Source organism: Callorhinus ursinus, unplaced genomic scaffold (assembly GCF_003265705.2).
Source record: "Callorhinus ursinus isolate GAN/ISIS: 27379988/994484 unplaced genomic scaffold, GSC_fseal_2.0 scaffold39, whole genome shotgun sequence".
NCBI lineage: Eukaryota > Metazoa > Chordata > Mammalia > Carnivora > Otariidae > Callorhinus > Callorhinus ursinus.
In genome coordinates this window covers 17,276,898-17,291,360 of record NW_027397101.1, presented here as the reverse complement: position 1 = coordinate 17,291,360, position 14,463 = coordinate 17,276,898, and the positions used below count along the sequence as shown (strand labels likewise).

Genomic DNA, 14,463 nt, shown 5'->3' with positions numbered 1-14,463 from the left:
CGTTGGGTGTGAAGATTACTTAAATAAATAAAACTTAAAAAATATATGCTAAAAAAGACATTCACAAGAATTTCATAGCACCTTTTTTTAAATATAATAATAATAGTTTGGGTATGGGGCATCTGAGTGGCTAGTCGGTTAAGCAGTTAAGACTCTGCCTTCAGCTCAGGTCATGGTTTCAAGGTCCTGGGATTGAGCCCTGTGTCAGGCTCCCTGCTCATCAGGGAGTCTGCTTCTCCCTCTGCCTCCCCTTGCTTGTTCTCTCTCTCTCTGTCACTCACTCTCTCAAATAAATAAATAAAATCTTAAAAAAATAATAATAGTTTAGGTCATTTGCCTTTTTGTTGTTGATTTATAAGGGTTCTTTATATTTTCTCCATCAACAAGGAAATAGATAAATATTCTTTTTCTGATAAATTATTTTATGAATGATAAAATGGAATGAACTACTAAAACCTCCAACAAGGTGAATAAATCTCAAAAACATGTAGAGAGGAAGCAACCCAACATAAAAGAGTGCATATTATATGATTTCATTTATATGAATAGGAAAAACTAATTTATTAGTTGGTGTTACAAATAAGAAAAAAAAAAAAACAGTCATCCCTGGTGGGGATTGTAGAGTGACTAAAAAGTAGCATGAGGTAAGGTTCTAGAGTGGTGGAGATGTTCTACGTCTTGCCCTGGGTGGTAGTTACATGGATATATATATAATTGTGAAAATTCATTGAATTGAATACTAAAATTTATGCATTTTACTGTACGTAAATTATAACTGGATTTTTTTAAGACTTATTTATTTATTTTAGAGAGAGAGGGAGGGAGAATCTTGATCCCACAACCCTGAGATCACCAGCTGAGCCACAACCAAGGGTTAGACACTCAACCGACTGTGCCACCCAGGCACCCCATAACTAGATTTTTAAAGAGTTAATAAAATATTTTACAAGTCTGTGGCACTTGGGTGGCTCAGTCGGTTAAGCGTCTGCCTTCAGCTCGGGTCATGATCCCAGGGTCCTGGGATTGAGCCCCGCCTCGGGCTCCCTGCTCCGTGGGAAGCCTGCTTCTCCCTCTCCCTTTTTCCCTCCCCCTGGCTTGTGCTCATTTGCTCCCTCTCTCAAATGAATAAACAAAATCTTTAAAAAATATATATTTTAAGTCTTTTTAAAAATTGGTCAAATTATCCACCCTTTTTTCACTGATGTATTTCATGTCTTAAGTATGAGTACTATAGAGGTTAATCAGTGGCTTTCAGGTTTTTGTTGATGAGTGGGTGCTATGAAGTAAGTTAAACTATTTTTTTAATTTTATAAATAATTATTGTTTAAATACATACATTCCCATATTGCTGTATGTTAAGGGACAATGAAGACATTCTTCCACCCAAGTAACTGGGTGTCCTACTTTTATTTAACGTTTGTCTTAATGCATTGATAGCTCAGGTAGGAAGAGTGGTATAGGTCTTTTTCTTTTCCTTCTTGAGGAGAGAGCTCTGGTGTGGAATGAAAAGCTCTCTGATTTAGCCAGGAGAAGACTGCAACATGTTACGAAGGGAGTGTATGGTGTCTATACTGACAAAAATGAGGGAGCGTACAGAAGTGCAGTTATACCATAGCCAAGGTTACCAGATCAAATGCTGCTGGGATTTGTTGGCAAAATATAGGTGAACAGAGCGACATTAGTCCAAACCTTAAGTTTGAAGGCAGCCTTATTGTTCATCTTGCAGTGATCCTCAACAGTTCAGGTAACTCTGCCAGCCTATAATGAAGCTCTAACCAGTTCTTCATGTTATGAGAAAAGTAAAGACAACGCGTATTGAGCAATATCTTTCCATCCCTTCATCAATGTTGGCATCAGGTCACCAAGTATCTTCTCTTAGAAGGACTGTTCTTTACTCTGATACTATGATCTTCTTGCTTTTTGGTGTCAAAATCCTTTTTTTTGAAATCATGGCAATTTGTAATTATATTGATAACTTCATGGTGACCAACCTACATTGGTTTCCCCCAATATATTTTTTATTTTATTGATCCATCTAATTGCAGCTGGTTTTAATGGTGAGTACAAAGAGTAGGAAGACTAGTTATGTACCTATTAATCTTGTCATAAATCTATGAATATGATACAGTTCCCTTGTCCCAATAATAAACTTGAAGCCCAAATTAATTTAAAAGTCTAGCTACTTCCTCATGCGTTTGCCCTAAGATCTCGTCTGCAACTTGGGTTTAAGCATGTTTACACCCTGATCATTTTACAGTAGCCTGACCTAGTTCTACATGCCTCCTTCACCAATAACGCCTTCCTTTGATGTTACACTGTATAGTTTACAGAATTCTTTCACCTCTACTAGCTTGTTTGATCCTCCCATCATCCTTCTGTGAGGGAAGCACATATTATTATCTACATTCTACAGATAAAACAAAAGGGATTTAGAAAAGCAACATCACTCGCTCGTGGACTTCATTTCTATTATAGCTCATAAGAATCGGGGCTATCTCGTCTCAGGTGAATTGACGAGCACACCTATGTTAACTTTGTGTTGAACTAACCTAAAGTAGGTTTCAAAACCATGTATTTAGTATTTTGTATCTTTCACAGCAAAGACACACTATGATTTTTATTAAATTATGGACCCTAATTTCTTTTGGATTGGAATCAAAATAATCTTTCACAGCAAACTTAAGGTACAATCAGGTTCTCAGTTTATAAATTCATTCATTCAACAAGTATTTGGGCACTTAATCTACTGGAAATGTCTAGACCAGACTGCATCTTAAAGTATCATCCCCCAGGATTGGCCCCACAGCCCAATGACTAAATCATTCTTCATTCATCAGTGAGCTGCAGAAAAATTGACACCACCTTTCTCCAGATACATCTGTCCTATATGGCAAGTCTTTATTAAAGATTTTTTTTATTTAGTTGAGAGAGAGAGTGAGTGAGAGAGAGCATGAGCAGGGGGAGAGGGAGAAGCAGGCTCCCCATTGAGCAGGGAGCTCTACATGGGGCTTGATCCCAGGACCCTGGGATCATGACCTGAGCCAAAGGCAGATGCTTAACTGACTGAGCCACACAGGCGCCCCTATGTCAAGTCTTTAAACCCCTCATTTTATATCAGTAAGGTGTTATACAATCCTGACAATTCTTTCCCACATCTGCTTCTCACAAAGCTCTATTAAGAATGTGAAAGTCAGGGGCACCTGGGTGGCTCAGTTGTTAAGCATCTGCCTTCAGCTCAGGTCATGATCCCAGGGTCCTGGGATCGAGCCCCGCATCAGGCTCCCTGCTCCGTGGGAAGCCTGCTTCTCCCTCTCCCACTCCCCCTGCTTGTGTTCCCTCTCTCGCTGTGTCTCTCTGTCAAATAAATAAATAAGTAAAATCTTAAAAAAAAAAGAGAGAATGTGAAAGTCAGTGGGGTGCCTGGGTGGCTTGGTTGAGCGTTGGACTCTTGGTTTCAGCTTAGGTCGTCATTTCAGGGTCGTGATCTCAAGGTCATGAGATGGGGCTCTGCATCAGGCTCTCGCTCAGTGAGGAGTCTCCTTGAGATTCTCCTCCCTCTGCCCCTCTCCTGCTCTCTCTAAAAGTAGATAAATAAATCTTAAAAAAAAAAAGAATGTGAAAGTCACTAAATTTAAAATGGCAGCATTTAGCTTTCATTAAGTTGATGTCTCTGGATCTAAATGTAAATAATGTAAGTTACAAGCTGTATTTGTTGATTGCACCTATGAGAACATAAGTACAAATAGAAGGGTATTTTGTGCTATAATAACTATTATAAAATCTATTATAGCAATGATGGAAAATTTCCATCTCCCCTATTAATTTAAGGGTATTAAAGATCATATCTAGTAGATCAAACTTTGGTCTTATTAGCAGGTTCAGAGTAATTTATTCATATTATTTTGAAGTTATTTTGGTAAACTCATCTCAGGGAATTATTTTAAGCTCTAGAACTGTGATTTCTTTTGATATATAAAACTGAGAAAACTTTCAGAACAAAAAAAAAGTTTTTAGGGACAATTGGAGTTTTTCCATCATATTTTAGAAAGAGACGAATTATGTATCTATCAGTAATAAAACTCTTTCAAATTACACATTATCTGTTTACCAGATTGGTCCAGAACTTAGAACATCTATCAAATACCATTTCTGATGGTATTCCAGAATGTGTAAGAGAGGTAAAGAAAATATATATGGTCTGAGATTTTTAAAATATCATAAAAAGCTTTTAATTTTCAAATTTTATTTGAAAAAATGAGTGTGAATATTTGATCTGATTGTATTTGTGTGATACTTCACTATGCATTGTATTTCGAAAGGACGAGAATGATTACCCCAATACTAGCTACAGAAATTTCAAAAAATGACTTCGCGGCAAGTTAAAAGCAAACTAAAAGGAAAAAGAAAAGATCTCCATGTTCCTTTGGCTCAGTTATTCTACAAGAAGTATTTTTGGGCGGCAGGACCACCTCTTCCGTATAATTTTTCTCTGAACCCCAAGACCTCCTCTACCATTAAACATGTTTTTACCATCAGATGGGCCTCCCTGCCTTCCTGGACCCATTACCTTTCAGGTTTATTGTGTTTTCTGCTTCTCCACCCTCTTTGTCTTGCAAAACCGGTATTCTTCACTATATCATACCCTTGAATCTAATATAACTCTGTTATGTTAACAATACTGGAATTAAAATAAACTTTATATATATATATATAAAAGGAAGAAAAATATGTATTCCTTTTATATATACATATATAAAAGGAAGAAAAATATCTCTTCTGGGAATTATCCATTCCTTTTGTGATATAAAATTTATAATTTCACCATTTCACAACCTGGATATTTACCTTCTCATGAATTAATTTTAGGAGATGATCTTAGATTTTCTAATTAGAATTAATATTAATATTAGTATGTTTTTGATTTGGTATCAGGGATCATTATTCAATTCTGAGCTGTGTTTCCTGGGGCTCTCTTCCCTGAAGATCCTTTACAGAGGGTCATTTGCAGCACCCATGTTTCAAGAACAGCAAATTTTGCTTTTCTCCTTGTTCCTAATCAGATTGCTAACTCAACTCAATCTTTATCTCCAATCTCCTTTCCTCTCCATTGGTGTTTTATTATTTTTCCAACCCAGAGGAGCTAGACTCCTAGATTAGGTATTTCTTGAATTTACATATTGTAATCTCATCTGCTCATTTCCTTAGGCCGTCATTGTACATTTGGTAATTCTATTATTATAAATCATTATCTATAAAACCATTTTGTTTTCCCACAGGAGTGTCTGGAACCCCTGCTGGCCTGGCCTTAAAGAGTTAGTCTGAAATACACCTATACTTAATCAAAACATTTCAAAGAAGTAGATGTTTATTTCTTTAACTAGAAAAATTGAAGTTTCTGTTTTTATTACTACACTTTGAATGCCTTCAAATTTCAGAGCTGCCCAAAGATTTTTTTATATGTATGTGTTTCTATATTTTATTTTTCTATCTCTCTATACACATCTGTATAGATAATGTTCACACTATTTGGTGTGTATATGGGCATAAAGGAAAAGGAATATTTTTGTAAAATAATCAACATACCAGTGCCTAAATATTTCTTTTACAAATAATTATGGTCTAACATGTTACGTAACCTAAACACAGCTATCTTCCCATCTTGCTCTTTTGGGACTTTTTGCTTCTTAGAGAGACAAAAAAAGAAATCAAACTTGCACTTGACCAGCTAAAATGGATTTTACAAAGTCTATTTTCACAATATTTTCAAGAATCTTAAAGCAGGAGGAGATGTTAAATATCCTTGAATAAGCCCTGTCACTTCTAATGATGAAGGTGAGGCTGCAGTTATGGCTGTAAGGGAATTGGGCAGAGTAGGAAGAGAACTCAGATCTCCTTTGCCCTGTTCAATGCACCATATTTACTGAGGCAGCCCCTCGAGCCTTCCCTCGGCCTACATATTTGGCAGAATACCACACATTTGTATTCTGAGTTGTAAACCCTCAGCACGTTAGAATTACCATATTGGATGTGAGAAGGAGGGAAGAAGTTGGGCTCTCGTATCCTCTGTGACTGTCAGACAGGAGATGACAGTAAATAATGAGGTCAGAGCCAAGTCACAAAACCCAAATCCAGCAGCCTGAGGACATTCAGAGAAGGGGTGAAGAGACTTATGTATCTCAGAAGTCCTAGAAGTCACCACTGCATGATAGAATAATAAAGTACTGGTTTTAGTGGGGAAAAAATCATGAAGAAATGGATAGATTATGTTCTCCATATGTGATCTGGAAAAGCAGAGAAATGAATCGGAAGTTTGGAAAGACATAGGCAAAATGAATAAAATACCAATGGATATTAACCAGGCAAGATCATGGTGACTTTGTTTCTTGTTTGAAACTTTCTGTATTAAAAAGAAGAAGAAGAAGAAGAAGAAGAAGAAGAAACATAATCATTAGCTTTTTACATAAGCATTTTTAAAGAGCTTTTAATAGGCACCATTGGGGAATTAGAAACAACCAAATATTGCTTATAGGAATAATTCAGCTAGCTGCAAGAATAATTCATGAATAATTCTCATGCCTGTTATAATATCTATACTCAAAAGGATGAGAGATAACAATTGCTGGTAAAGATGTGGAGAAAAGGAATTCCTTGTGTTATAGTGATGGGATTGCAAATTGGTGCAGCCATTATGGAAAACAGTTTGGAGGATTCTCAAAATATTAAAAATAGAACTACCATATGATCCAACAATTCCACTCTGGGAATATATCTGAAGGAAATCAAACCGTATGTTGAAGGGCTATCTGCACCCCCATATTTACAGCATGTTTATTATTTATAGTAGCCAAGACAGGGAAATCCAAGTGTCCATCGACAGATGAATGAATAAAAAAGTTGTGATACATGCCGCATGTATGCACAGAGGAATATTATTCAGCCATAAAAAAGAGGAATTCCTGCCATTTGTAACAGCATAATACTCATTGAGGGTTACACTAAGTGAAATAAACCAGATAGAGACAGACAAATACTATATGATCTCACTTATATGTAGTCTTAAAACCAAAAAACAAACTCATAAAAAAAAGATCAGATGTGATTAGCAGAGGCCAGGGATATGGGGTGGGGTATTTGGATGAGGTGGTCAAAAGGTACAACCTTTTGTTTCCTGGGATGTAACGTACAGCATAATGAGTTTAGCTAACACGGCTCTATGGTAGATTTGAAAGTTATTGAGAGAGTAAATCCCAAGAGTTCTCATCACAAGAAAAACAATGATTTTTCTTTCTTTTTTTTTTTGATATCTAAATGAAATGATGGATGCTAAGTAAACTTATGGTAATCATTTCACAATATAGGTAAGTCAGAGCATTACTGTACACCTTAAACATAAAAACAATTCTATTTGGGGGGATATTTATATATGTTTATAAGAACACATGCTTTAACTTCTACACCACCTATGAAGTTTTGACAGTGAGACCATGCTCATTTCACTGAGTATGACCAAAGGGTCACAGTTATTGGGGTATTTGATTAAGTACACCAAGTGTAAAATGTAGGCCTCAAGTAATTTTATCTGAATAGTTTGGGTTACCTTACTGATCAAATTAACTGGATATTTGTCAAATTTATGCCCGTTTAGAGATAAACTCCCTGCGAGAGGAGTAATATTTTGGCATGAATTTTTATAAGTAGGTAGTTGCTGATTTTTCTAAAAAGATGTTTAAAACCTATTGGATTTGTGCTTTAAAGCTCAGATAGTATAAAAAAAAAAAATCTCACTTTCTTTGCTGTCCCCAATCCCACCTTACAGATAGTCATTAAAGTAAAAAAATAGAGTATTCAAATCCTGGAAAGTTCTTTCTATATATACGCTTTTTTTTTTTATTTTAAACCGATTTGACTTCTGTTATGAATTTCATATCAACAGGAACACTGGGCTCCTTGTCACTGACGCTGTCCTTTTTTGTTTGTCTCCTTGTAGTCACCTGGGCAGCCTTGTAACAGTTCTCTCTAGACGGCACATGCGATGGCTCTGGGACATCAGTGGAGGGAAACCCTTCTGGATAGGCAAGTGTTTGCACTGTACTGAGGAGGGAGGCGAGAACATCCAAGAGGGCATCACCCTCCCCTGGGCCAGATAATTGTGGCTCACAGTAACAAGCAACAATTAAATGGTTGGACAATCTATTTTTTCTTCTTTGGAGGGGTGCCCGGTGGACAGTGTGTCTTTTAAACCTCAACTTGGGGCGCCTGGTGGCTTAGTCGGTTGGGCGTCTGCCTTGGGCTCAGGTCATGATCCCGGGGTTCTGAGATCGAGTACCGCATCAGGCTCCCTGCTCGGCGGGAAGCCTGCTTCCCCTCTCCCGCTCATTCTCTCTCTTTCTCTCTCTCTCCAATAAATAAAATCTTTTAAAAAATAAAACTCATCTTAATGACACAATGCTTTGATTTGTAGACATGTATCTCAAAGAAATAATAAGGGATGTGGTTTGGTTTATAGGTAAGAGAATTCAACAAGTCCTATTTCTAAAAGTAAAATAGGGGATAGTTAAATTATGGTATAGCCATATGAAGGAATATTTAATATTTAATGCTTTTGTAAGGCAATGAATATTAAAGACATGACAAAGTGCTTAATGTTTATGATTTCATCCAAGAAATACACGTTGGAGGCATATTATATATAAAATATGTAACGTATTTGTGAGAGGGTGCTGGTGCTATGTAAAAAAGCAGAGTCCACAGCCATATGAAGCATAAAATAATTTAGAATAAAATATTTATATATGTGATATATATATATATACATATGTGCATGTGATATATACATATATAAAGAAATATGCCAAAGAGTTAGAAATGTTTACCCCTATTGACAGTTGTAGGTGGATCTTAATTTTATCCCTTGTTTTCTGAAGTTTTAATATCTTCTTCAATTTTAACAATAACACAATCTCTTCAGAGATAAAAATTCTATTTTTAGGAGTAGAATTCTAGGGGCACATCAAAGTGAGTATTTTCACCATCTATCCTAGAAGGTATTGGATTTCAGGGAACAATAATAAGCCCAATCTTGGCTTCTCAAAATCTCTGTAATACTTAGTACATCTCTAAAGTCTGAAATTTTCTGAGAGTATTAGGTTAAAGCTGGAGGAGACGTTTTCTCTGCTTCCATAATGATTGATTCAAGGCTCTATTCCCACAGAGTGCTTAGGCATAATATCTCCTCCTGATCAATAATGCAAGGAAACAATCCAGAAGGAGATAGTAGTTCATTTTATTCTACCTCAAAATATTGAGGGAGAATCACGGGAGAAGGTTATAGGCTACGCATCTAAGACTGTTTTCATGCTTAAACCCGGTTGGGAGATGTCAATTCATGCTTTTATATGAGACTCTTTCCTCATTGCATTCTCTTTGTTTCTACTATGAAGGGGAGTAAGGAGGAAGATTGTTTCTTTAAGAAAAATTACAAAAGCTTTGCAACACTAAAGTGCAATTTGTAAAATAGCCAGTGGGAGTAGAGAGGCAAGTTGAGAAAAGCTGCTTTTAGTTGGAATTATAGCAGGCTGAAAAAGAATCTTACATTCCAGACTAAAAATAATACCTAGTGAAGCTACTTTCAAATATGAAAACCAAGACATTTATATATCAAGAAAGAACAACAATAGACAAGAGTGTACCTGTTTCCCTGGGATAGGAGTTCTGTCTGTAGAATAATGTGAATAATAATTACTGTTTACTAAACATGTATGTATGCCATGAACTTGACATGCATTATCTTATTTAATACTTAAAACAGCCCTCAATATACTATTTTTATTCCCATTTCTTAGATGAGGAAACTAAAACTTAGAGTGGTTAAGTAACCTGCCCAAAGATGGTCAACTAGTAGGTGGTAGATCTAGGATTTGGATTTGGATCTGCCTGACTCCAAAGCCATATGTTGTTTTGTTTTGTTTTGTGTGTTTTTTAAAATTTTTAAATTTTAATTTTTTAAAAGATTTTATTTACTTAGGGAGAGAGACAGAGAGAGAGAGAGAGAACGAGTGTGGGGGAGGGGCAGAGAGAGAGGGAGAAGCAGACTCCCCACTGAGCAGGGAGCCCAACCTGGGGCTCAATCCCAGGACCCTGGGATCATGACCTGAGCCAAAGGCAGATGCCCAACTGACTGAGCCTCCCAGGCGCCCCCTCAAAGCTATATGTTCTTAACTGTGTTTCAGGATTCCCAGGTCCTGTTCTGTGTTTTAGAACATAGGCCCATGTTTGTATGTGATTCCTGAGCTTAGAGCAATAGACTGATATGATATTCAAGCATAAATGTAATATTGGCACATTCTTTGGTTCACATTAGGTTTGAATGACCAAGTGCGTGCTGGCCACTGGGAGTGGATCGGCGGGGAACCTGTCACCTTCACCAACTGGAGGAAAGGGCCCCCTCAACGTTTAAAGCGTGGCAAGAACTGCGTTTTGGCTCAGAGACAAGGGAAGTGGCAAACACAGGACTGTAGGAAGGGCAAGGCTCACAATTACGTGTGCTCCAGGAAACTCTAAACGTAACTGGCCTCACAGGTGCCCACCTGGGATTTCTCACCTATTTATTCACAGGATTTGTGCATATTGTTCAATACAAAACAAGGTGTCATGACTGACTTAGTACATTTTTTTAATCATAGTATATGAGTGATTCTATCTAGTAAAAAAGGAACATTGAAGAATAGTTCCAGGAAGATTGATCAATGAGCATTTTTCAGGAAGAGATACAATTCTTACATCTTAGTACCTTTCAAAACAAATGCCTGAAGTATTATACAAGATGTGCGTACTCCTACCCTGACCCCACTCCGTATCTGAGTTCACACCAAGTTCATGGTCCTTGGATTTTTTTTGTCCCAAGACCTCACGTTTTTGTCCCATCCTGAAATCTGTCCTGCAGGTGTTTGTACCACTTCAGTCTGAGGAAAGCTGACCCTACCAGCTCATTAAATCACAGCTGAACAGCAAAGGGTCATTTTGTCCCTTTGGAGCCCTTTTGAAAGTGAAACCTGAGATAAGAGGCTTGTAGATAAAAAAGGAGAATTCTCTGTGGTGGGAAAGGAAGGCTTTAGATGGGAGAATCTTGCAGATGGAAGCTCATTTGCAAAGCTCTAGTTCAGGTAAGAATTCAGAGGCTACCTGTACGTCAGGGGTCTACCCATCCCTACTCATGAGACAGATCTCTTTTTCCAGTAAAAATGTTGGCATCTTACCATCTCAGAGCTAATCATTACACTTCCCCCAGCCTTACAGATTCATGAGAAATTTGAGGTAATGTGAACCTCTCTTTTCATCTGGGTATATGGTACGGACTAACATTTCTCAAGGACATTTGGAGTAGGGTTTATGTGAGTGATGGTTAACACATGAAAGAAAAATACTGCTTCCTCAGAAGTGTCCCAGTGAACTATGTTGATGAACAAAGAAAAATAATACTGAAAACAGAGCCCTTGAAAACCTACATTCTCAGAACAGATTTTGATATAACTTTGTGCCCTTAAATCTCTAATATTTCTAGAAATGGCATGCTAACCTGATTCTGTAACATAAAATTCCCTTATTAATTTATAATATCAGCTGAATGAAACATTTTTGTAGCAGCAAAGTGTGTTGCAGCCTTACAGGAACTCCCTTCTGAAATCAAGGTTTAATTACAGGAAATTAGAAATTTATTTCTGAAGCATTTGCTCAGAATTTCCCTTTTTTCATAATCACTGAAAAATATGGTTGTGCCAAATGTAACTTACTCTATGAGTAATTCAGAGTAATTTCAGAGTCAAAATGGGGTTACCAAGTATACCAAAGCTTTGGTGCAGTTTTTATTAGAATAACACATTCGGTAAAACTAAAATAAATGAAAGAAATTCAGTCCCGTTTCTGGATATAAAACATGACAAACTTGTTTTATTTCTGCTCATTTATCAAGATTTTCGGTATGAGAAATATTTACAAAGAGAAGTGGGGATAATGTTTAGGCATTCCTACCTCTTACTTAAATTTAAAAGCATGGTGGCGTCGGAAGGCTCCTTACTTTAGGTATCCCAAGTAGGCTCTAGACTGATTACAACATCCAGGTCTCTCATACAACACAAGCACTCTCTGGTATTTAACCAAAATTTGCAAAACCCACCCTCCATACCAGCTCCGGCCCTTTCTGATCCACCGGCCTCTGCCATGTGGGAAGGTGACATGCCAGATAATGTAGCAAAGAGTTGGTTACCTAAAGAGTGATATCCTAGAAGGGAAAGTAGAAGCTCAAGAAATAAAGAGTTCAGGGGCCACTCCCTGCTAGAACTCCAGAGCTATACTAACTATTTAAAACTGGGAATCCAGAACCAGGGCTGTTATGGAGAGAACCTGGTCAGCATGGTAGATTTTTATACTTGTCTGCAATGACAATGGTGTTTAATTGCAAATGCTGGCACAAAGCGAGAATGTTTTATGATTTTTGTAGCAACTAGAAATACTAGAATAATATTTTTAAATGTTCCTGATCATGAAAGCATCATTCAGGTTGTAAAATTCAAGTAATTGAATGAAGATACAAACAAAAATTCGGAGAAGTTGGGGGTGGGGCTGGGCAATATTTTTCATGACCTTTATTTCTTTCTCATGATTGCACTTTGACTCAGGGGAAAAAAAGTAAATGATTGTCATAAAAAAATAAAGAGAGAGACAGGGGCACCTGGCTGGCTCAGTTGGTGGATCTCAGGGTTGTGAGTTCAAGAATCATGTTGGGTGTAGAGATTACTTAAAAATAAAATCTTAAAAAAAAAAAAGTAAATGATGGTCATGGTTCTCTCCACCTAGATTGGTCACTGTCACCTGTCAGATTCTGGTGGGAGCAGGAAGGAAGGAAATGGAATAATGGTAGAATAAGGAATGGGTGATTATAAGAGAGAGGAGGGAAGGGTTGAGCAGGGAGAGATGGGACAGATGGTAGCTAAGAAGGAGAGCATCAGAAAGAAGGACCTAAATGCCACCCAGCCTTCTCCCCAGATTTGAATACCAACTCAGGAAAAGCCCCCTCTACCCAAGGGCATCAACCCAGCTAAGTAGCGTGTAGCTTTTCAGAATCCTGTGATTTTTGTTCTTTAACCAAAACATACATATGTATATAGCATATATTTTGCTGAACATAAACTTAAAATCATATGATAATTATTTCATCTCCTTCCAAGGAGTGGTAAAAATGAACCAGGTGACATTGATTTACGTTTCTGTTTTTGTTTATTTTTAATACAGCCAAAAAGAACATGCACATATTTTCATTAACACTATGGTTTGTATAACTCAAACCAGGAACTGGTGCTGATTAATTTTTGCAACAAAGCAGCCTTTTAAATGTCCTGTCTCTAGCGTTGTATCAAAATTAATAAACTTATTCCTACTTCTGAACTACTGTTGCTTTAGCTTTTCACATTTTATATTTATTCTAGCCATTGGAAGAAGGGATGGGAAGGGAAACTCAACATGTCTTTTTTTTATCCTTGCTGTTTAAATCAACCTTTAGTTACACGGCTTTCATCCATCTACCCAGCCACCCAGCCGTCAATCCATCTACCATTTATTCAATGAATATTATTGAATATCGAGTGCCAGCCCCTCACCTATTCTAGAGACTGGAGATATTACTGTGAACAAGATAGGAAAATAAAAGTATAAAAGCATAGTGTATACATGCAAATTTCTAATAGTTTTTTTTTTTTTTAGCGTGAAACTCTTGATCCGGGAGGAAGTCACAGTGGAAATCATTGATTACATTATCCCTTTTGAGAGTTGAAGGGAAACACACCCCAATACAAACAGCTCAGCCTGTTTTATTTCTTTCCTGATTAATAAACTGGTATTACTTCCTGTGTTTATGATCAAGTCAAAATGTTACGGATAGCAGCTGTCCCATATTTCCTGTCTCCAGATCAAGTAAGGAACTAAAGTTTTCAAATCCAGCTGACTGATTTTTGCAACAAGACAAGCAGTAGGTGTCTCTGTGTCTTTGGGATCCCTGGAGTAACAGGAATAAAAAAAAAGAGAACAATGATATCATCTCACCTGATGTCCTTATTGTAGAACAGAGGACACGGAAGTCTTCAGAAGGTAAAGTGGGAGGAGATTAGCCCTAGAACCAGAGACCTCCAAATTGTAGGCTGAATCTCTTCAAATTATTCTACATATTCTCATTCTTACCATTCTGAGCAAATGGCTTGCTTATATTCCAGTAAAATATCTTTAAATGATGAGTATGATAAAATTGACATACGCTTGACAACATTATTGTAAGTAAAAGAAGATGGACAGGGAAGGCCATGTACCGCACAGTCCATTCATATGAAATGTCCAAAATGCGCAAATCTATGAAGGCAGCAAGTAGATTCATGGTGACCAGGGGGTGGGGGAAGGGAAAATGGAAACTAACTGCTA

The 14,463-nt window shown here is 37.2% G+C and overlaps 1 protein-coding gene across 6 annotated transcripts in view; it reads left to right on the top strand.

Moving 5' to 3' along the window:
* The window catches only part of FREM1 (FRAS1 related extracellular matrix 1), a 182,671-nt gene extending 169,231 nt beyond the window's left edge, over nt 1-13,440 (top strand). For 5 of the 6 annotated variants that reach the window (XM_073880813.1, XM_025887859.2, XM_073880811.1 and 2 more), the window contains 2 exons: nt 7,988-8,073; nt 10,361-13,440. In XM_073880813.1, the coding sequence (XP_073736914.1) occupies nt 7,988-8,073; nt 10,361-10,560 (286 nt within the window). In that variant the 3' untranslated portion in view covers nt 10,561-13,440. Of the gene's footprint in view, nt 1-7,987; nt 8,074-10,360 lie in introns of those variants that run through there. The other variant, XR_012374776.1, reaches the window with a different exon arrangement.
* The last annotated feature ends 1,023 nt before the right edge of the window (nt 13,441-14,463 follow it).